Genomic DNA, 23,405 nt, shown 5'->3' with positions numbered 1-23,405 from the left:
AGTCCTTTCTAAATACACATATTTTGCAAAGCATTATTCCCATAGTTATTAGCCGGACCCTGAGATCAAACTGATCGAGTTTAGTTAGTGCCTAGTGGTCCGTCAACTATACCTCCCCCCTCCTGTTTCAGATATGCATGGATCATCATCATCTACCTGTTTCTTCAGTGCAGAAGTTTTGTACTCCACTAGGAGCTGGGCCGAGTCCATCCACCTTCTTCTGAATCCTGTCAAGTAGTAGAGACTGCTTTCTGTGCTCCTGGACTAAATAATGGGCTGCAGCACGCCGCCGTCAGATTCAGACGGACAGGGTTACCTTTTTCATTCCATACGGGTCCTCTCCGCAATCTGCGAACAATAGTAACGTGATGATGCAATGCGCACAAGTCCCCTAGTGCGTGGCGCTGCTGTAATGCAACAATGTGCAAGAGAGGGCAATGTTTATAGCCTGCACTGTAAAGTTGGTGACCTGATTACTTTGCGCATTTGCGCCTTCTTTCCCCGTATGGTACAAGTGCACAACTGGTACGTCGTGCCGTCGTTTTGCTTGCCTATATGCACGATCTGTGTTTGTCGAACAATGCTAGCTTTGTTAAACTATGTACCGCTACAATATGATGACACCCAATGCTGCGGTAAGCAGGCCGGTCTTATTCCCCTGTAAAGCCGTGGATCTGAAGCTGTGAGCTCCTCCTCGGAAAATAATCAAAGCTTTGATTGTAAGATTATGTCATACAAATGCAATGGTGTAACCAGGGTAAAATTTGTCAAATTTGCCGGGTCTGATCCGTCCTGGTTTCGAGATCGAGGTTTGATGTTTAAACCTTCGTGATTTGGTTCTCCGGTGACGCCTCGTCGTCGGTGTCCGATTCGTTCAATGGGTGCACTTTCATCTCGGTTTCTCTCTTTTTATCGTCATCATCGTTGTCGACCTGCTTGAAGTTCGCAAGGGTCGCCAGCGCGTCGGCGGCGTCAATGACGCCATCGATCCTCGCGGATATCTCTACCAGCAGCGACGCCACGGTGAAGAGGGGCATCGTGTCCATCAGGGACGTAGTCTCTGCGAGCTTCACGGTCAGCATGGACGGGAGGGTTCTCATTTCACCTTGGAGCTCGTGCACCGCCGTGTTCATGTCCGCCACGGCAAAGTCCAGTGTTTTGGAGGACACCATCGTCGCGACGGAACTCGACGCCTCCCTGAGCACACGCGCACACTGCGTGCCGACCCTCGTGCACACGTCGCAGAGTAGCCGCTTGACGTGCTCGGGCGCCTGCACCTCGGCGCCGACGCAGCTGTTCAGGGCCTCCACGCAGTACGCGCAGCCGCGCATGGCGGCGCCGATCTTGGCGTAATGGCTGTAGGGGTGGCGGAAGCCGAACTGGCCGTGCGCGGGCTCCCACCGCGCCAGGTTGGCCTGCGCGTCCTCCGACGCCTTGGAGTTGAGCACGCACTTGTACCCGTCAGACTTGACCTGCGCGGGTCTCGCCGGCTCCTCGGCAAAGTAGTCCTCGACGCAACCCTCGACGGCGGCCGCGAGCTTCTCCATGTTGCGCGTGGTGAGGAGGTGCAGCTCCTGGCCGGCCCACACGGGACAGATGAGCACGCAGACGGCGAGGCAGATGAAGATGCCGATGGCGATGGTGGAGAGCCGCTGCTGCGCCAGCGCGGCCAGCTCGTCGACGCGGTACCCCGACACGGCCACAAGGCTGTACGTCAAGATGAAGATGGTCACGCCGTAGTCGAACCGCGCCTTCACCGTCGGTATGAACCGCGAGAAGGTGGCCGCCGCAGCTGCATGCACGAGCCATTTTCACTCCCGTGTCAGCGTTGTACATGGCGTGACTTGTCGGTTACGAGACTTTAGGACTAACAAAATGGGCCACTACAAAGATCGAGCGATACGTACCCAGCAGAAAGAGGGAGCCACTGAGGATGACCGGCTCGAGCTCGCCGGTTTTGCTCGCCACCCAGTGCACGCCGAGCGCGAGAACACCGGCGCTCGCCGTCGCCACGGCTCTGTTGAAACACTTGTACACGCTGCCACCTGCCCATGTAAAGACAGTCAGCAAAAATTAACCCAGTAAATACATCCATGCATGCACATGCACGCTGGATTTGCCATTGCAATTCTGCATGCTCTCTGCAGGCCGTAGCTCTGAAACTACGACTTACCAACAGTGTACTCGAAGACGACGACGACCGTCATGATAGCCCATATGGCAGCAGCCCCACCGACGCCATCGTACAGGGGCCTGGTGTAGAAGACGACGGAGACCAGCGCGAGCGCGAGGCCGACCTTGAGGCCGTGCACCGCCTTCCGGGGATCGTCCACGGCGATCTTCCACACTCTCTTCGCAAACCCAGCCACCGTGCTCCGCACCATGACCATGCAAGCGAGCAGCCACGCCCACGCCCTCGCGACCGCACCATGCTCGTGCTCCACCTTCACCGTGGCGCCCTCCGGCACGGTCACCCGCCATTCTAGACCACCCTGCGCGTCCCTCGCGGCGGCGTCCATGCCGACCTGTAGACGAGCGCGGCTACCAAGACCGGATGGGTCCCTATTGTAAGCGTGTAAGAACGCAGCAACAGAATGTGAGCCGAGGTTATGGTTGACCTCCCTGCGTGTTGCTTTGCTTCTTTGTCACTTGTTGCTTCCAAGAGAGGAATAAGAGAAATCTCCTCGTCTTGGAATGTTGTGAGAAAGCAGGAGACTGGTGTATATATATAGCTAGAGAGATGAATTTTTTTGGTGATATCAGACTTTGACGTGGGGCTATGCTGGTGTCTGGGGTGGAGATTGGAGAAGACCAACCTCGCTCACAAAAGTTAGCAGGGCTATGACTCAGGGCAACAGTCATACATGCATTTTGGAAAGGGGGCTGACAATAAAAAAATGCTAGCGAGTGGATTGACAATAGGACGGTGGTGCGGTACGTACAGATAGGGTGCGATTTCTTTTCATCCTAGCTAATTTGTTTGTTTGCCACAAAGTTGTTTTGTTTCTAGTTTCTGGTTGTGAGTGATTTTAATCGGGCAATGTAGCTACACTGCCTTCTAAAGCTCCCTATTTGTGAGAATGCCACTCCATGTTACGTAAGTACAAAACGCCACTTAAATCTGGTTTGAATCACAACGTGGCCAAAAGATAACAGACATTGAGTACTTGTCATCTGCAGAAGTAGAAACGTATCGGAAAATGGCAAAACATGTGTTACAGACCTCCGATCTATCGAACACTCAATCGCAAGATCACCAAGCCAATCGAGAGGGGGGGAGGGGGGGGGGGATAGCTTCCGCACGGCGAGATGTCATCCAATTATTCGTTCTGGTCTGTTCTTAAGGTTTGAGCTACAGCCTGTCTCCACTCGAGTCGGCTCGCGCCTTTTACAAGCCACACCTTGGTGGGTCCACACACTCCAACTCACACCACCCACACACCGCCAGCTGGGACGTCTAGCTCCGGAGCGTCGTTTCCTCACACGCCATCCACTGTTGTCTGCATTATGCCATTGTCGGACGGAAGCAATAGTTTGTCCGTTACATTCCCCACCTCTTCAGTATCGGCTTGAGCCCAAGCCGATAAGTCAGGGAAACGGCGACGCAGAGCACTGAGTCCTACCTAGGTCACCAAGTTCATGTCAAAATCTTGTCACTTGATCAGCACCTTTGTGATGGTCTTGTTACCTCGCTTGGTCAGCTTCCTGTCGAGGATCTGCATGGGTTGTTGCTTCCGCCTGCAGAACTGCAATTGAAGGTGAAAGTTGAGTGCTGACCACCACATCTGGACTGACTGCGCGTTTCAGCTGAGAAACATGGATCACTGAATGAATTTGAACAGAAATGGGTCGTTGAAGCCTGTACGCGATTGAGCCAATCTTTTCTTCCACATGAAATGGTCCATAGTAGCAGAACGACAACTTCTGGTTGGAACGAAGAGCCACTGATGTCTGAATGTGCGGTTGAAGCTTGAGAAACACTTGATCACTGACTTGGAATGAATGTTCACTGCGGTGTTTGTCAGCTTGTTGCTTCATACAGTGTTGAGCTCGTTCTAGGTGTAGACGAAGTAGCTGATGCAACACTTCTCGCTCCTTCAGCCAAGTACCGAGGTCTGACACCATGCAATTATCCAATTGAGGAACACCAAAGCCCCATGTCTTGTGACCATAGATGACCTCAAAGTGAGTGGTGCCAAGAGCAGTATGGAAGGAGGTGTTATACCAATACTCCGCGAGAGAGAGCCAATGAAATCAATTTTTTGGGCAAGAATGAACAGCGCACCTGATATAAGTTTCGAGGCATTGGTTGACATGCTTGGTTTGCCCGTTCGTCTGAGGGTGGTATGAAGAGTTGAGGCAAAGCTCCGTGTGTGACAGCTTGAAGAGTTCTTGCCATAATGTGCTCATGAAGATTTGGTCACGATATGAGATAATAGCTTGCGGTAGACCATGGAGTCTGAATATGTGATACACGTACAACTTGGCCACTTGCATAGCTATGAAGGGATGTATTAGCACCAAGAAATGGGCATACTTATTGAACTTGTTGGCCACCACCAAGATTGTGTCATGCTTTGCTGATTTTGGCAATCCTTCGATGAAGTCTAAAGTGGCAATATGCCAAGCTTTGTCAGGGATTGGCAATGATTGCAGAAGACCATCCAGAGCAGTGCATTCTGACTTAACTTGTTGGCATACTGAACATGCTTGAACATATGTCTTAATAATCTTTTTCATGTTGGTTCAAGCAAAGATTCTCTTGATGCAGTGATAGGTCGCAAAGAAACCGGAGTGCCCACCCAACACACTATCATGCAGTGCAGAGATAATGTTCTGTTGAATGTTAGAAACATTACCAATCAAGATACATCCCTTGAAATGAAGAATTCCATCATTGAGTGTGAAACCAGAGATTGCCAATTGTGTCATCACTTGTTTGGTGAATGGATCATCGACATAGCTATGAGTAACAGCTTCGAGCCATGCCAGATGGCATATAGTGATAGTGGTGTAGCAAAAATGACCCTATTAGATAATAATTTTGATTTTAATGATTAATAACAACATAGTCAAAGAGACTAACATGTTTATCAAGAATATATGTTAGTAGGTCTCATGGATGCAATACACAAAGAAGCCACTACAACCGAGACAAAGTTAGACTGAATTGGAAAAGACCCAAGAAGATTTGCCTCACCGAATGGTCTAGTGCTGGGTGTTAAACTCACCGGAGCATATTTGGCAAAGGGGAGAGAGGCTTGAAGACCTCACCGGAAAGTCCGGTGATCATAGAAAATACACACCGGATCATTTTGTCCAGAGAAGGTTGCATCCATTGAAGTTAAAGATCAAAACACCGGATGGTCCGATGATCAATGTGTTGCACACACTGGACAATGAACATTGCAAAGAGGCAGAATGAAGTTTAACACATAGGATGGTCCGGTGATGAAGGTTGTGCACACTGGAGTATTATTTCCAGAGAGGGTTGCATTGGCACGGTTGGTTGAAGTCAACTCACCAGATAGTCCAGTGATGAAGTAATGTGCATCGGATGCTTACACCAGAGCAATTTACACCGAAAAGAAGGAAAGGCTCGGATGGCTCAGGATAACTCACCTGATAGTCCGGTGATGAAGATGAAGTATACACTGGTGTGTCCAGTGTTCACAGAGGCTAGAGTGGGGTTCTAACGGCTAGTTTGTGTGAGTGTAATCATTAGATGATCCGGTGTTAGTACTATTATTCTCACTGGATCATCCGGTGTTAACAACTTTTCTGAGCCGTTGGGTCCTGGTGAAATGATAAGAATCCACGCGATTCCACATCTTCTTTACCAAAATTGAGGGCCCTCGCCATCGAAACAAGGGAAACCTAATTTGAAATGGTTACTAAATTGTGATGTAGAACTGAATTAAGAAAGGGATCAAGGGAATCGCTCATGATTTGAAAGTGGAGTGGTGAACTGAGCTACACCTGTTATTGGGGTGGGCGCCAGGGTGAACACACCCCCAAACACTGCTCCCCGATGATCGTGTGATTCTCCGTGGCAATCTGGCCCGGGCCGCATCTCCGACGAGTGCGCTCCCAACACAAGTACTGGCGACTCCGAGGACCCCACTGGCCGCTTCTCGATCTGCTCGACTTGATGCTTCAACGTTTCCACGGCGTGATGAAGTTTAGCCACCCGGGTCTCCATGCTTGGTCGCTAATCCTTGAATGATCTCTGCGGTATCTCCATCTACTCTTGAATCGCTTGACTGTTTTGTCGTTGTTGCTGGCGGTCTTTCGAGTAGTCCTTGAGCTACTGGTGTGATTGGTACCACAGTCGCACATATAGGTCCTCCAAGGCGGTGATCGGTGATGACCGACGATGAAGAGGCTTTGATACCAGTTGTTACAGACCTTTGATCAATCGAGCACTCAATCACAATATCACCAAGCCAAGAAGAGAGAGAGAGAGAGAGAGAGAGAGAGAGAGAGAGAGCTTCGGCACGGCGAGATGACGTCCAAGTTCTTCGTTGTGGTCTGTTCTTACAGTTCGAGTTCCAACCTGTCTCCACTCGAGTCGACTCGCGCCTTTTACAAGCCACACCCTGGTGGGCCCACACACTCCAACTCATGCTACTCACACACCGCCAGCTGGGACGTCCAATTCCAAAGTGTCATTGTCGGATGAATGTATTAGTTTGTCAGTTACAACATGAAATGAAAGAAGGACCAAAACAATGGCGGGCAAGCGAGTACCGTTATTCCTAGTCCTACATTTCAAGAGATTGTGGCCATTATCGTTTGCAAAAATTGCATTTATTGTCCCTAAAATTTATGAGCAGATTAAAAATCATGTTTCAACCTAAATAGTTGAGGGACGAAAATTGAACTTTCTAATTTTTTTAGTCCTGCTCTGGTCAGATAAATAGCAAAACAGATAGTTGGTGTCTCACCAATTTTCAACAATTGCTCCTGCAGGCTCAAAAGAGGCGTATCAAAGTCAAATGTGAGAAAGTTTTGTATAACTAGCAAAGTGGCCTGCGCAATTTGCACGGCTACGACCATTGAAGGCGGGGGCATGGGGCTCAATAGCACGTTGTTGTGTCCACGGTGGTGTCGCACTTGCCGTGGTGGTTGGCAGAGGGTTTGTCTTGGAGTGGCGCAGGTTCATGCACGACCCTTATTTCCTTCTCCTCGCTATGTGCTATTTGCTTGCCATGCTGGTGAACGGTGGCCATTTCCTTGTCGATGCTGTCGTTCATGGAGATGTGGATCGAGCTCATCAGGTTCTCCCATGGCGAGATGCCATGTTCATGATGATGTCGCCATGTCACTCTGTGTCCTTGGTCCTTGGGCCACATTGTCCTCTCACATATCAGCTCTAGGTCGGCGATCCCTCTCATGGTCGTCTTGCTTATCGCGCCCCCAATGACTCGATCACCGTCATCAACAGTGACATCGCTCGATTCATCTCATTCTCGGGAATCATAGGCTACTGGAATGATAGAGGATGATCGTGTACATGCTGAACTGCATGTTCAATGTCATGCTGGCTTGTTCACGCCCCTGGTGGTCAACATCCTTGCCCAACGTCTCTACGGCTGATGCACTCCACAAGCAGCAACGACGAGCACTTGGCCAACGTCAACCTGGAGTGGCACATAGCAGCGCCCTTCATTATGGCTCTGTACACAACATCCTCACTATCCTCTTATCTTTGCTTGAAGGATGTTGGTGGGTATAAAAGATTTAGGATGAGATTATGGACTTTTTTTAAGGCAATTCGATATTTCTGTTGAATGTGAGTCTATTTCTTTTTCTTCAAGAGAGTATCCGTATAGGACTCTATCCCTTCTCCTCTGTTGTATTCTATTCCAACTCTTCAAATGATCTATTAAATCCATACCTTTATAATACGGACCCACGACAATCAATGTTGTAGATTTTTCTCAACACACAAACCTCATCATGTCGTCATTATGCTAAACCACTTTGTTTTGCCAATTTCGTCACTAAACCAAATTTTTATTATATAAATCTCACACAAACAAAGTTCTCTGTTACTCTACTACAATATGCAATTTGTACTTTCGTTGAAGGATTTAAGTTAACAATATCATTGCCAAGCAAAATCTAATAAGTAATGGTCCAACAACACGTTGAATGCTGTGTCGAACTCAGTAAGTTTGCAACATGAGATTGTTTTTCTCTCTGCAAATTTTGTTCAGAAGAAAGCTCTACTTCCATAGAACACCCTTTCCCCATCCTTTTCCACCTGCTACTGCTGATTCACCTTGCTTCAGGATTCTCCTTCTGGACGACAACCCCATCGGCGCTGCCAAGCTCGATCGACAGCTTCATCTTGGCTAGCGACTCACTGAACTGCCGCATGCTTTTCATGTACATCTCCATGATCTGCCGCTGCATCACGCTCTGCACCGCCTCCATGTTGATGTTCCCCAGGGTTTACTTGAACACCTCGCCCTTCTCCTTTCCGGCCTTCCTGCTTTTGGACGTCGGCGTGTCCGGTGAGCGGCAGGGCATGTGCATCGTGGACTCGTTGACATCAGGCCATGGCTTCTCTATCGTCAACTTGGCGGAAGAAGAGATCACCCTGTCATCGCTGACTGTGGTGGTCATCGAGGCATTCTTGCTCCCGTTTTAGGACGCTAGCTTTTCCTCGTGCGGGCTCGTGCGCATCTCGCAGTCCTCCATGGCCTCCGGCGGCCGCACCTCCACGAGGTGCAAGAACATCAGGTACTGCATGACCATGGGGTCATTTTCTTTCACCACGTTAAGGTCATTGAACTCGATCCTCGAGTAGTCTACCGGCGGGCCGGACCACCTCTGATGTGATCGACGTCTCAGCTTTGCGCTCTGGCCTTTTGACCTCCAGAACCAATGCAAGTCGACAGAGATGAAGAAGCCCACAATAATATTTTTAATATATAGGCCTTTGTTACCAAGTTGGTTACGCTCTTGTTGAGCTCTTTGTCGTAGCGTCCAAATAGATAGATCGATACAACATGGACTCTTTGTTTAGCTATTTTGTTTTTCAATCCATATGGATATCAAATAGAAATTTCCATATTTTTTAATTTCGAATTTAGCTATTTATTAATCGTATTTGATGTAAACTCTTTGGTTAAATCTAGACCATTAGATGTTTATTACAATGAGTGGTGTAGATTTTTTTTTAAGATTAACGTGATAATTTCTTGATCTCGAAATCGAATGTAGATATTTATTTTGTACCTTAAATATTAAGATAATAGATACAAAGCCAAGGATGGTAGTCAATGTTTTACAGCACTGTCACCTTCTGTGTCCGTGGGTTAGACAATCCACTGTCACCTTCTGTGACCGTGGGTTAGACAATCCTCCACGTCACTTCTATCGCTGAAGTACAATTCATCCCACTGCATCCTCCACAACAGCCTAACATATTGAACTTCAATGATTCATAAAAACTTAGAAAAACGTAGGGTTTTAGCTGGGTACAACGGGCTGAACTTGTTTTGTTGAGTCGGATCCGTAGGTTGTTGACCCATACGATCTAGTTGTAACTAATCTAGCTTATATATCTTATATTTTTATTTTACTATTACTAATTAGAGGCTCCTTCACGTTAATCCTTAAGTGAAATGTGCTAGCAAAAGAGAAAAATCTTAGAAATTCTCACAAAAAAGCAAAACATATGACCATCAATTTGGTGGACTCTAATCATCAATGACAACAATAATCAGATCTAACATGTTTCTAAATTATTCACCTCTACCATTATGAAAAAATTAACCCAAAGTATCACAATACATGCTTCTAAATTATTACCTACGTCTGCCATTATGGAAAAAATAACCCAAAGCACCCCCAGTACGTGCTTCTAAATTACTCACATCTGTTGTTATGAAAAAAAAAAAAATCAAAAGAACCCAAATATCTGCTTCTAAATTATCCACATATGTCAGTATGAAAAAACTTGAAGTATTTTAGAAAGTACATAGGGTAATAAAACCTCGTGAAATGCCTATGATTTAGGATTTAGAGATGATTGATATGCATATATTGACCATATTTTCTTAGTGTATTCCTCTAATGAATCAGAGTCTTGCGCAAAGTTATTTTTCTTTTTCCCCCCTTCATATTCACGATATTCGTGGTATAATATTTCCTTTCCTTTTTAGTTTGTCTTCAGACTCCATGATATAATTGTGAGAGATCTAAATTCATGTTTAGGTGAAAAAGCATACGGAACGTTGCAAGTATTTGGGTTCTTTTAGTTAGTTTTTTTTTCATAATGGCATATGTGGGTAATTTAGAATTAGGTATTTGTGTTCTTTTAATTATTTTTCATAATTTTCATATGTGGGTAATTTAGAAGTAGGTATTGGGGTACTTTGGGTTAAATTTTTTTCATAATGGTAGATGTAGGTAATAATTTAGAAGTATGTATCGGGGTATTTTAGGCTTTTTTTTTATAATGATAGATGTGGATAATTTAAAAACATGTTAGATCTCATGGCTATGGTTATCAATGATGATTAGAATCTCCAAATCAATAATCGGATATTTTTCTTTTTTGAGAATTTTTAGAATTTCTGTATTTTTCTAGTGCGTCTCATCTGAGGATTAACCTTGAGGCTCTGAAAGGAGCATCAAACTAGTAATAGTAAGATAGTTTTCGTTGCAAGCGTGTTTAAAAATTAAAGCTCCAAAAATACTATAAACGAACACATATTGACAAGAAAAGCTCAGCAGCCATACAAATGTGGACCAAAAGGTTAAAAATGAAAAATCTGAAAATGTACTTGGATGAAAGAAGGTCCAAATGCAGGCAATGTTACCCCAATCACAGCCGAATTGGATTTTGAGAGCATATTCGTAGGTCTTAACGCAGAGTGCAACGTAAAAGCAGTGAAACCACCGGATCTTGGATCCCGCGGTACAATTTGTACTTCCGCTGCACGCACTAGCTAGTAGGCCATTTGTACCTAGCAAGTCACTAGTGGATGCATGCACGGCTGTTTCCTACTCCCGTTTCCTTTGTTTTTCTTTCCCACAGAAAATAAAAAAGAACGATCTAGTTTGGATTTTTTGTCCGGCTTTTCTAAACCGAGCACAAAAAATTCTTTTGGAAAGCATGCAGCACACAAAAATATCTTTAATGGTTTCACAAGTTTTTTTCTGCAGAAATCAGTGCTCCGCCGTTCGAAACAGGACTCTGGTTCAGTCGTTTGCGTTTCAAAAACAAAGAGACCAAAGCGTCCAAAACGAATCGAAGGGTGCACTTATCTGGTTGGTGTTCCCGCCAGATCAGCCATGAAATGGAAGCAAGCGCTAGCTGCACTTGTATCTACCTAACATGCCTAGCTCAGCCAGTGGCGACAGGCTGAGCAGCTGTAAACCAACAGAGCGGCCGAAATATCCATCACGCGCCAACGTCAACTTGCGACCGACGGTCGCGCAAGTAGCGGCTCTCTGCATGGCCGTCCCTCCGCACCAGCACCGTACCCCTCGCGCACTTTCTCGTACGCACATCGTCCTTCCTCGTCAAGTCATCAGTCAGGGCACACTGGTGGACGGGTACAGTGGCGAGCACTCGGATAGCACGTACATCAGCGGGCAGCGCCGATAAGGACGCCGGGTCACCTGAAACCGAGAGACGATGGATCGACTCCGGTGATTCTTCGTGCGTGCCAAGCGCGACGCGTGGTGATCGCGCCCGGTGGAGTAACGGCGAGCACACCTTGTGGTCAGCAGAATCTATCTTTGCTTTGCAGACTGCGGTCACTGTTGATCTTTGATCACCGTGGTTTCCAGCTGCGGCTTCACTATGCCAAGCACTGTGCTGTCCTTTTGCCTCCTCTCGGCGTCCGTATCGTCCTTCAACAGTTACGGCATTCAGCTCTATAGGGATACGGATGGAGTTAAACGCCGATAAAATTGTGATAGAAAAAGAAGATCATTTTACTGTAGCTACTGAATAATTGTGAGTTTGACGAGATATAGAAACTAACGTAAGGTAGGAAATAAGTATCTATTAAAGGTAGAAAAAATAAGAGATATTGTAACAGTGTTAGAGGATACTATAATAATATTATAAAAAATAAATTTTTAAAGTATTTGAAGATGATCTTAGCGCTTTACCTACATAGGCTAGCTTCTTGTCAGAACGAGCATGCAGATCAATCCAGAGATGGTGATGGAGCCACGGGGTGCAGCCTGGAGGTGCTTGCATGATCGGTCACTGTCTTGGCGCTATCCATTTCTCGTTCTGGTGGAGTCCAGGATTACGCAAATTGGTTCAAGATGACTAGATGGGTAGTGTGCAATAATGCCCATATGCAAGTGATGTGTACCAGCTCGTACAACGGTGTCAAGTGGCGCACACTAGCCCCGTACAACTAGCTAGTTACTCGGTTGAGGTATTTCGTGTAAACATTTTGCGCGCGTTATACTACGCTGCAAGCATTACCTACTGGGAAATTCGTTGACACCAACGGGTCAAATAATATCTGAAAATGTAATGGCGCAATTGCTTTGACAGCCATGCATGGGTTTGACCAAAACTTTGCTTAACCTATTTTCCCTATTCGCTATTGACGTGCGCATCTCCACAACTCTACTGTAGCACAGACATTGCTCTGCACTGTGACATATGATCTGGATCGTTCTTGTCTGAACCGACGGCAGAGAGGCATCCAAAGGTCGCGACGGTGCGACACCGTGCTCCTCTGCCTTTGTCTTCCGGAAAGGATAGCGCGGCTATATACGTCCACAGGAAACAGAATATTTAATTACACGAACACCGCTTCATATTGCTATGACTATGCTATGTGTGTGTGCGCTTGTTTGCATGCATGCACAAGTTGGACAGATCATAGACCAAACTTTCAAAGACATCACTGAGTCACTCGTCACTTGCAGCTTGGCTTTGCTTGTGCTGGATGCCGGCCATGGATATTGTTACCAGCCGCAACGTCCCCGAGCATGCGGTGGAGGGAAAATAATCCTATAAGACCTATTGTAATGTATTTAAAGTTTGAATCTAATTCATACTATGACATGTGATAATTTATTTTCTTTCTTGTTTTATCATACATAATTTTCTATGTTTTCATCATAAGTTTTAGAGTAAATTGTAGAAAACTACAAGTATAGTACCATTTGTAACATAAAACTATAAGTATTATAAATAATAAAACAAACTTTCAAGTATTGTGTACTAATTTCACACAAAATCTGATTCTAATTAGATTCACTTAAAAAAAGTCTTATATTTCTTTAAAAATCCTAAAACTTTTTGTATGTGTTCCATAATCCTTGTATAAACTATTTTAATTAGAGTCACTCAAAAAACCTCTGTAGAATTTAAACTAAAATTCTCCAAAATAGCTACTTTTATAACTCCTAACAATTGTTAGGGCCTCAAGTAAAATCCTAAAATTATGAAAAAAATCTAAAATTATTATTCTTATATGATGGAATAATTTCTAAAATTATTTCTAGTCCTAGGTTATATGGTAAAAAAGTGAGTTTCTTTGTAAGTATATAAGTGAAGCATTACAAAGGAACTCACATTTTCACCATATAAATTATTACAAAGGAACTTATTTTTCACCATATAACCTAGGATTGGAAATATTATTTTTCACCATATAACCTAGGATTGGAAATAATTTTAGAAATTAGTCCATCATAGAAAAACAATATTAGTTATTTTTTTCATATTTTTGGGATTTTACTTGAGGTTCTAACTATTGTTATGAGCTATAAAAGTAACATTTTTGAGAATTTTAGTTTAAATTTTACACGGATTTTTTAGATGAGTCTAATTAAAATGGGTTGTACATGGATTATGGAACACATACAAAAAAATTTAGGATTTTTGGAGAAATATAAGACTATTTTTTGATAAATCTAATTAATATTAGGTTTTGTGTGAAATTAGTGTATAATACTTGTAGTTTTATGTTACTATTCATAATAAATATAGTTTTGTGTTACTATTTATAATACCTGTAATTTTATGTTACAAATGACACAATATTTATAGTTTTGTACAATTCACTTTAAATTTTATAATAATTTTTACCACATATCAAATATAAATTAAATACAAACTCTAAATACATCACACCAGATCTTATAAAATTATTTTCCACTTTGGAGGAGACCGCAAACCAGAGGTGCTAGTGAGCTGGAGTGGACTACTGCACGCATGGCAAGCAGGGATGGCATGCATATGCATAACCACATTGTAAGTATCCCCCCCCCCCCCCCCCGGGCAAATTAAGCTCTATCTTGCCAACAAAAAGTCAAAAACAATTATCTAACCTCCGTTGCTGTTATTCAACCGTCCCTTAAAAGGTCTTACGTTGTCAACAGGTGTCGTGTACGTGTTAGGTCAAAACATAAGCTTCTTCTATGCTCGCAGATCACGCAGAATTGCAAGTTCGGCAGGGGCGCACCACCCGCTGCCGCCGCCGCCGCTACCGCTGCATGCTTCCATCCACGAGATTAAAGACGGGACCCGCCATTACATGCACATTAGGTCTGCCTCCTATCGCTTAATCCTCCACCTCAATCCCAGCAAATCTCTATCTACACAGCGACAAGCGCTCGCCCCGCTGACCTGGCATGCCTCGGCACTCACTGACAGCTCCGACGTGGAGCTTTGCAAGCGACGATCTACTGACACGTCAGTGATTCACTACTTCACAACAGGTTATCTGATGACACGTCAGTGCTGCCCCTGCCTTGGCCTCGCTCACACAAAGCCAAAAACAATCAAAACGGACCACCGAGACGCAGGAAAAAGTTGGCAGTTTTTGCTCCTCTGATCTCTTATCGGAGCATCGAACTCTGTCCCGCGGATTATGTAAACTAAGCTAATTTGGTAAGCGCACAAGGGTTTAATGGACGGTTGCTATCGTGCAGGGGAAAAGGGACGATCGAGCTCGCGCACTCACTAGCTCATTAGGTTGTCTTCTTTGTGATCCTTGGATTTAATCATGGCTTAGCCTAAAAGTAGTTAAAGCAGAGTAAATGTGACAATATGTAATTGCTGGGATGGTGAGCTCTATATGGCTATGGCTTTGGTATTATAGATGGACATTGGAAAGGCCGGAATGTGCCCTCTTGTACTTGAAATCTTTTCTCTTTAGTGAAGGATGTGGATGGATAAAGTAGTAGTGGCAAACGGATGATCGCAATTGTCGCAGCAGAGCGTTCCCCCGGGCTCCGCACTCTGGCTCTGTGCTAGTGTATCATTTCATATCAGATCGTATCTCACTTGGTGTCACTCTGTTGCTTCAGATTAGTATAGTCCAGAGTAGCAAACTTGCTGTTCTAATGGACAGTAAAGATCTTAGATACTACTACTTGTTACTGCTGGATACCACGGCATCAGTTAAAACAAGACGCAAGTAAAAAAATGGATTATTGCATCACTTTTCCCCATATGCATTTTTGGAGCAACGTCGGCGCAGCTAGTGTGGTGAACTTTTCCCCGCACATTCCAAAGTGCCGATCACATGTATGTGCAACCTGCTCGGTACTAGCATCTACGATGTTACGAGGAAGCAAATGTTCTCTTTTATTTTAGACTTCATTACCATGGGTGATTTAAAGCTTTTCACCTTTACATATTGCATTGTTAGTGAAAAAAATATCTTTCACAAACAAAATACTGCAAGAGCTCACTAACAGAAGTGTCTTAAGCTTGGACAAAAAATAAAGAGGAAATGAATGCCCGATACAGTGATAGTAAAAATCTATCCCCTAGCCTATGGTTACAAATATGTATTTATAAAGCTATTCAATGTGTGAGTATACAATAATGCCCCTACTAGGATAATGATACACATTTTCCCTATGCAATAGAGACCTAGGGCCGGCCTGGTAACATGGCCCAGGTGTTAGTAAAAATACTATAACCCTAATAGGAGGATATTTTCTAACTGTGGCAGTAAGTGCTGGCAGTTTAGTTGTTTATTACGGCGCCACACTGTCTAGCATGTCAGATTGTTCACTACTTGCTCCTAGTGTGTCAGGGTTGCCACCACATGCCTGTTATTAAATGCCAGTCATCTCATGGTAGACATCACGTGGTCGATGGGTCTACTTCTGCTAATCTTTACTGGGGACTCCTCATCTTTCCTCCAGCCTTCAGAGTCCACAGCCTCCGGAGGTCAGGGGTCTCCGGGCCTCCGGGGGACTCCTAGGCTTGGATCTTCGGGATCGTTCCAAAGCTAGGGATCCGGAGGGGTCATAAGTCAGAGTGTCTTTGGGCTTAGATTGGCCGAACCAAGTGGTGTTAGGGGTTAGCTAGTTCCCCCCTACAAGAGTCAGTGACTTGAGGAGGAGACTCATGCGCTCCAGAGGCCCTGGTTGCCACAGGGGGTCTAGGACCCTAGGGCTTCGGAGGAGTCCTTGACAGCGACTCCCTACAGTATCTACGACTGGGGTATTTCCCCAATAACACCCCCTCATCTGCTGGCCTCGAGGTCTAGAGGGGCGAGCGGATGCAAAATTGCAAAGGAAACTAGCCCCAACCCCACCTCCGAGTTAGGATATCCGAACAACTTTTTACCTAGATCGACCTATTAGCAGTTTCTACGAGCGATGGCATCGAGGCTCAATGGAGACGGTGTGGTCCGGAGCTCCGTGACAAGGCCGACAGTGGGTCGAGGGGCACCAAGGCTTGACGAAGAATGTGTTCTGAAGTCCCACGGCGGTTTTTGAGGGAGAAGCTGATAGGGGAGCTGAGGGAGGTGCCCCGTGACCCCCTCTTTGGGTTGTCATGGAGAGGCTTGACGGAGGAGAGGCCGTCCGAAGCCTATCAACGATCACCGGAAGGGGGGTCGTTGGCGGCGATGTGCTTCAGAGCCTCAAGGCGGAGGCTGGAAGCGTAATTGATGTCGGAGCCAAAGAGTGGTGAGGCTCATCGGAGATGAAGTAGACAATGTCGCCGAGGGAGGAAGCCTGTGAACCCTTCAACGTTGGTTGCGACAAGGTTCAACAGAGACGATGTGCTCCGGAGCCTACGCCAAGGTCGGAGGCGTAGTCAGTGTCAGAGCTGAAGACCAGCGAGGTTTGACAGAGATGACGTGCTCTGAAGCCTAGCAAGATGATTAGAGATGAAGTCAATAGTGGCACCGAGGGAGGAAGTCTGCGACCCCTCAGTGCTGGCCGTGGCGAGGGTCAATGGAAATGACGAGCTCCGATGTCTACATCGAGGCCGGAGGTGTAGCCAATGTCAGAGCCGAAGACCAGCAGGTTTGACGGAGACGACAGGCTCTAAAACCTAGCAAGATGGTCAGAGATGAAGTCAACGGTGGCGCTTAGGGAGGAAGTTTGTGACCCCCTCAATGCTAGCCAAGGCCGAAGGTGTAGTCAACGTCGAAGCCCAAGTTTGGCGAGGTTTGACGGAGATGGCGGTCTCCAAAGACTAGCAAGGTGGTCGGAGACGGAGTCAATGGTGGCACTGAGGTAGGAAGTCTTTGACGCCCTCAGCGCTATCCGCGGCGTGGGTCGACGAAGATGATGAGTTTTGAAGCCTACGCCAAGGCAGGAGGCATAGTTGACGTCGAAGTTAAAGACCGATGAGTTTTGATGGAGATGACGGGCTCTGAAGCCTACGTCGAGGCCGGAGGAATAGTTGACGTCAGAGCCAAAAGACCAGTGAAGTTTGACAGAGATGATAGGCTCCAAAGCCCAGCAAGGTGGTCAAATATGAAGTCGACAGTGGCGCTGAGGGAGGAAGTCTATGACACCCTCAGTGCTGGCTGCGGTGAGGGTCAACAGAGACGATGAGCTCTGAAGCCTATACCTAGGCCAGAGGTGTAGTCGATTTCGGAGCCGAAGACCGGTGAGGTTTAACAGAGATGACAAGCTTCGAATCCTAGCAAGGTGGTCGAAGATGAAGTTGACGATGGCGCTGAGGGATGAAGTCTGCGATCGCCTCAGCGCTGGCCGTGGTGGGGGTCAATAGAGATGACGAACTTCGAAGCCTATGCCGAGACCGAAGGTGTAGTCGATGTCGGAGTCGAAGACTGGCGAGGTTTGACGGAGACGACAGGCTCTGAAGCCTACACCGAGGCCGGAGGCATAGTCAACGTTGAAGCCGAAGACTAGTGAGGTTTGACGGATACAATGGGCTCTGAACCTCTAGTTAGTCTGAGCATGTTCTCTGATGGTGAGTTTTTACACCATTTTAATTGTCATAGTGGAGATTGCGTGTGGAGATGAGATATTCTCCTATTTTTCCTGACGTGAGTAAATGATGACACCAGGCAGTGGCAACGCGTTTGATGGGGTAACACACCAATTTCTTTGGGGTCTTGTGCCAATAGCCCTTGCATGCGCCGAAAGAGGTTCAACCAATAAACATGATGAGACTTGTGTGCAAAAACCAGGTCATTAACGCAGGGTGCTGCCACATGTGCAGTCTGGACTAGGGTGCAACCACGGGGCCCCAGAGCAGTAACTGAGAAAGCCGCGGAATGACACCCATGGTGATTCTGCGTCCCTCCCAAGGCACACGTTAATGGCTGGCCAGGCTATATAAGCGGGTTTCACTTAGCTAGCCATCCATTGTTGAATTTGTAGGGTAAGGAGGCGATCCTCCTGAGTTGCTCACAACATTTTCTTCCTCTTTATGGTCATAGATGTCGATGATCTTGAGTGATCCGGCAGGGGCTGGGCCACCCCTGACACTGGTGTCGATTCCACCAGTCGTGGCGCCATTAGGGGTGGGAGACCCAAAGGGCCCTTATCCCGATTTGGAGCTGGCGCCGGGCTACATGATCCCACCCTCACTGATGGGGCTACCGCCCACCGCTCCATCTCAATCCCCAGCCCGCACATTTTTTCCTACCAAGATCGTTGATATCTCTGATGATGAGGAGGAGATCGGCTGGGATCTCCTGGAGAAGGAGATTGATGAGGAGGAGCAGATGGAAGAGAAGGAGAAGGAGAAGGAGGCGGCCAAGGCATAGAAGACCAAGGAGGAGGGAGAGGAGGCCGAGGAAGTGTCCTCCAGCTCTTCTTCATCCTCTGACAACTCTAGGGCCGACTATTGCATCAGTTTTTGTGGTGGTAGATCGCACATGAAGCGCATGCGTCTCTTTAAGGACCTTGTGGTTTCCTTCTACCTTTTTTGGTGTTTTTTTTTTCTTTTTTTTGGGTAGTCCGGAGTACCAGGAACTCGGAGAGGCATATGCACGTCTTTTGGATGTGAAATTATTAAATACTATCATCCTTAGATCTGTTTGTTATTTCTTGATTTATTTGACGGGTATGAGACTATAAATACCCCTCCACTCAGTCATTTAATGGTGTGGCATGCTGCTAAAGTTTTGAGAAAGCTCATACACACTTGAGTAGACATCCAAGCCACCAAAGTGCTTAAAGTGATCATCTAAGGCGATTAAGCACAAGATTAGAGAGTGTTTAGTGCTTATAGCCTAGAGTGAGTTGTACTTACGTGCTGTAGCCTGAAGAAGGGATCAATGAGTGATCATAGCTTGTACTGAGTGGTACATGTAACACCCAGTTTTAAAGAAGCAAAACCGGACACAACACATGTATGCCAGGATCAAGTTTCCATACATGTGCTACATCATTAGTGTATCATCACAGTACCATTATTACAACGGTAATAACTTAATACAAAAGGACCCGATGGTCTAAAGAAAACACAGGGGAAAAAGAGATCTTCAGCGCCAGCAGAACTTCCATTACCCATAGGCGTCGACCAGGGCACACCAGCCTAGAACAGCAACTCCGGGCCGAGGTCGTCCTCTTCGAAGGTAGCAGCTTCATTAACGGCTTCTGATCAGCAAAGGGGATGCAAAAGATGGGGCAACGGGTGTGAGTACAAAAATGTACCCCACAAGTGTAGGAAAAACTTGCTATGGGGCTCAAGTCAAGGAAAAGATGGACACAGGTTAATTGCACTAAGCAACTATGACCTATGACTTCAATGACATGCAACCTATTTACTAGGAGTGAAGACACAACTGAAACAAAATGATTGACTCATCGGATTCCATCTGACTGCCAAGACTCACCAGGTAATTCCATTACCCGGCTACCTGACCAACCATACCAAACCCTGATCCCATCTAATCCTGAAGAAATCCAAGTTCGCTCTTGTCCGTGAGCACGACTGATCGACCAGATAGGTACTCTGCAGAGTCTGCACAACTTTCCACATGAGTCGTGATTCCCGTGTTGCTTCACACTTCCTGGGTGTGGAGTTGGGGTCTCACTACAAGGCCTTTATAAGGCTCCGGCCAACTTGCAGGCACCCACTGAGGTATCACCGCTAACAGATGATTAGATTGCTGCATAAGCCCCCTATTGTGCCACTTAACCGTCCGATGGTGCCCACAGAGTTAGAGGGGTGGCTAATTAGTTGGTCAAGCCGTACCCATATAAGCCCCGCGGTTGTGCGGATTCACTTAGTTACATGTTCAAGAATCGGTCCTTAAGACCCCACACAGGAACAATCACACACATGCTATAAAGCACTACATCAAACCAACCATCCTGTAGGATCCATATACCATGTTGCTACAAGATTGCCATTACCCGATTTTCTTGTTGCATAGTTCATTAGTCAATATCAACATTTTCCCAACTTATGACCGCACTAGCGAAAACTACCCATTTTACCCCCATGATCCATCAACGACTATAAGGAAAATGCCATACAAAACTAGTAAACCCTAAAGTGGGATTCCATTTAGACAAGCATGCACTTGAAGTATAAAACTACACATGAAATCCTAAAACAGGTGCAAAATGTTCAAGGACACTTGCCTTCAGTAGAGGGTTGCTCAAAGTCTTCGAAAACTTGCTCTTGAAGATTCCTGAACTGCGCACCTTCTAGACGACAGACCGAAAAAGCACAGAAAAGAAAGTTCTAAGGAAAGTACACCAAACATAACTAAATCTAGGTAAAAACCCTATAAAAAGATTCTACACGTCGCTACGAATGTTTGAGCGCGAAAATCGCCTAAATCGGAGCTACGAGCAAGAAGTATTGAGCTTTTAAAGTTCCAGGGGCTTTTCTGCAAATTTTACTGGATTTCCGAGAATAAACCGAATTGATTTTATATTGAAAACTCTATTTATGACGTCATAAATCAAAACATAATTATTTTTCTATTGAAAACTCATGGAATAGGTTTATGGGCCCATGGACCACGGCCTGGAGGCCGGTCCATGGGTCCACGGTGGACCGGGCCGAAGGGGGTATGCGCCCTTTTAATCTGGGCCGTTGTTGGAGGATGAACTCCTGTCGTAGGGATCCTGAGATACCCTTTTTTAAAGATTCGGCCGGGGGGATGATTCTGAATGAGCTTGTCTGGAAAATAGATGGGAGCGGAAATAAATGCAGTGGCTGGTGGTGGGAGATGATCGACCTAGTGCAAGAAAGATGGGTGCACCGGGGTTTAAACAGGTTCGCGCCGCACAGAGGCATAACATCCTACTCCTGTGTGAGTGCTATACCCTTCCTTGAAGGGAATTCTTCAAGGATGTATCTGGTTACAGGGGTGAGTTGCTTACAGAGAGCTTGAGGCTCTCTGTTCTAGCTTGGCTTGAGCTTGTTTGTGATGTTCTTCGCCTTTTGATCTGGGCTTCCTTGCCTTGTTCACCTTGTTTTCCCATCTGTCTCCTCTGAGTTTCTTGAGTTCTCCATCCTTTCCTTTTATAGGCGCGCCGACCTCGACTTATCCAGAATAGGAAAGAGGGGGCGCAAATACCAAGGCGCCACGGAGAAAGGCGTCATCATTCCGTCTTGGCGAAGTGACAGGGGCGGTGGAAAATTGCGGCGTGCATCCGACCACCCGCCACTGCGGAGGTCCTCCGGCGCCATTAAGAGGGCCCACCGGGCAGCCGCAGAGGTGCCCGGTGCACCCACCCTGTCTTGTCCTTCTGCCGGGGCAGGGTGGCAGGCGGAGCGCTTCGATTCTGAAAATGTTATCCCGAGGCACCCGGGTGAAACCGGACGGGACCCGTGCATTTAATGGACCCACGCCCCCCTGCCAGAGCATGGCAGGGTCTGACACTAGGGCGTGGGCAGCTGAGATTGTCAGGATGTCAGGCCGCGCGTGCCTATTAAATGCGGCATTGGGCCCTTGACTGGCTGACACCCCGACGACGGGACCCTTCGGGTCGTCGGACGATCTTGCGCGAACCTTCGGGGAACCGAGTCCTCAGGGGCTGCCACGTGCAGCCCCGAGCACTCTCTCCCGAGCACTGGGGGAAAACTTCGGGGAACCGAGTCCTCGGGGGCTGCCACGTGCAGCCCCGAGCACTCTCTCCCGAGCACTGGGGAAAAACTTCGGGGAACCGAGTCCTCGGGCAGGCCGCGCGTGCCTATTAAATGCGGCATTGGGCCCTTGACTGGCTGACACCCCGACGACGGGACCCTTTGGGTCGTCGGACGATCTTGCGCGAACCTTCGGGGAACCGACTCCTCAGGGGCTGCCATGTGCAGCCCCGAGCACTCTCTCCCGAGCACTGGGGGAAAACTTCGGGGAACCGAGTCCTCGGGGGCTGCCACGTGCAGCCCCGAGCACTCTCTCCCGAGCACTGGGGGAAAACTTCGGGGAACCGAGTCCTCGGGGGCTGCCACGTGCAGCCCCGAGTACTCTCTCCCGAGCACTGGGGAAACCTTCGGGGAACCGAGTCCTCAGGGACTGCCACGTGCAGCCCCGAGCACTCTCTCCCGAGCACTTCCTTCCCGGTACTTGGACTCCGCGGATCATCGGGGAACTGGGGTGCTCGGGAACCAGAGGCGGCGGCCCCGAGCACCTTCTCCCGGGACTTAGCTTCTTCTTACCTCGCAGGGCGGACCTCGCAGGATGGTGACGCGTGACGGATGGCCGACCCGGTCTCGGGACTCAGGGACCCCTGGTTCCTGATACACCGACAGCCGTCCATCCGAGATCGACGGCCAGGGTTCAAAGGAGGCTCGGACCGGCGGTGCGAGCACGGGTGACGGCAGAGCGGGGCCTAGACCTCGCTGAAGTTACGCAAAAGTGCGCAACCGGCCACGGAACTCGATGGGAGGACTCACAAACGAGGGAGAAGGGCACAGGGAAGCTCACCATGGGCTTCACAATTGCAGAGGAGGTCCGAAGGTGGTCGGCGATGGAGAGGGGCTGCTGGCAGGCTTGGAGCTTGGTGTGGGTGTCGCTCCGGGGGTCAGGCAACACCAAGAAGCGGCCGGGAAGTCCACCGGTGTCCCTGCGAAGCCGACGAGGGAACATAAAGGGTCAAAGATGGCTCAAACACGGAGAACTGTGGCGGAGAGGAGCTCTCACCGGCGATGGAGAAGATGACGGTGACGAGGTTGATTCTGAGCGAAAAACAAGGGGGGAGCGAGTGAAATG

General features: G+C 47.3%; 1 protein-coding gene and 1 pseudogene across 1 annotated transcript; both read right to left on the bottom strand.

The window, feature by feature from the left end:
- Positions 1 to 62: 62 nt before the first annotated feature.
- On the bottom strand, positions 63 to 2,681 carry LOC133920425 (aluminum-activated malate transporter 10-like). Its single transcript, XM_062365045.1, has 3 exons — positions 2,174 to 2,681; positions 1,908 to 2,045; positions 63 to 1,792 (listed from the first exon to the last, which is right to left on the bottom strand). The coding sequence occupies exons 1-3, from the start codon at positions 2,517 to 2,519 to the stop codon at positions 819 to 821; spliced, it is 1,458 nt and encodes a 485-aa protein (XP_062221029.1). The 5' UTR covers positions 2,520 to 2,681; the 3' UTR covers positions 63 to 818.
- Positions 2,682 to 8,218: 5,537 nt separating this feature from the next.
- LOC133922922 (uncharacterized) overlaps positions 8,219 to 23,405 on the bottom strand; it is a 33,468-nt pseudogene continuing 18,281 nt past the window's right edge.

This window comes from Phragmites australis, chromosome 6 (genome assembly GCF_958298935.1).
Source record: "Phragmites australis chromosome 6, lpPhrAust1.1, whole genome shotgun sequence".
In the NCBI taxonomy this organism is placed as follows: Eukaryota; Viridiplantae; Streptophyta; class Magnoliopsida; order Poales; family Poaceae; genus Phragmites; species Phragmites australis.
The sequence above is the reverse complement of the archived record's forward strand: the minus strand, read 5'-3'. Positions and strand labels throughout refer to the sequence as shown.

Excerpts from the sequence above, each read along its gene's own strand:
- LOC133920425 (XM_062365045.1), bottom strand. The coding sequence starts at position 2,519 with ATGGACGCCGCCGCGAGGGACGCGCAGGGTGGTCTAGAATGGCGGGTG. Across the intron at positions 2,046-2,173 it reads CGTCTTCGAGTACACTGTTG|GTGGCAGCGTGTACAAGTGT; the intron begins GTAAGTCGTAGT and ends TTACATGGGCAG. Across the intron at positions 1,793-1,907 it reads TGGCTCCCTCTTTCTGCTGG|CTGCGGCGGCCACCTTCTCG; the intron begins GTACGTATCGCT and ends TCGTGCATGCAG.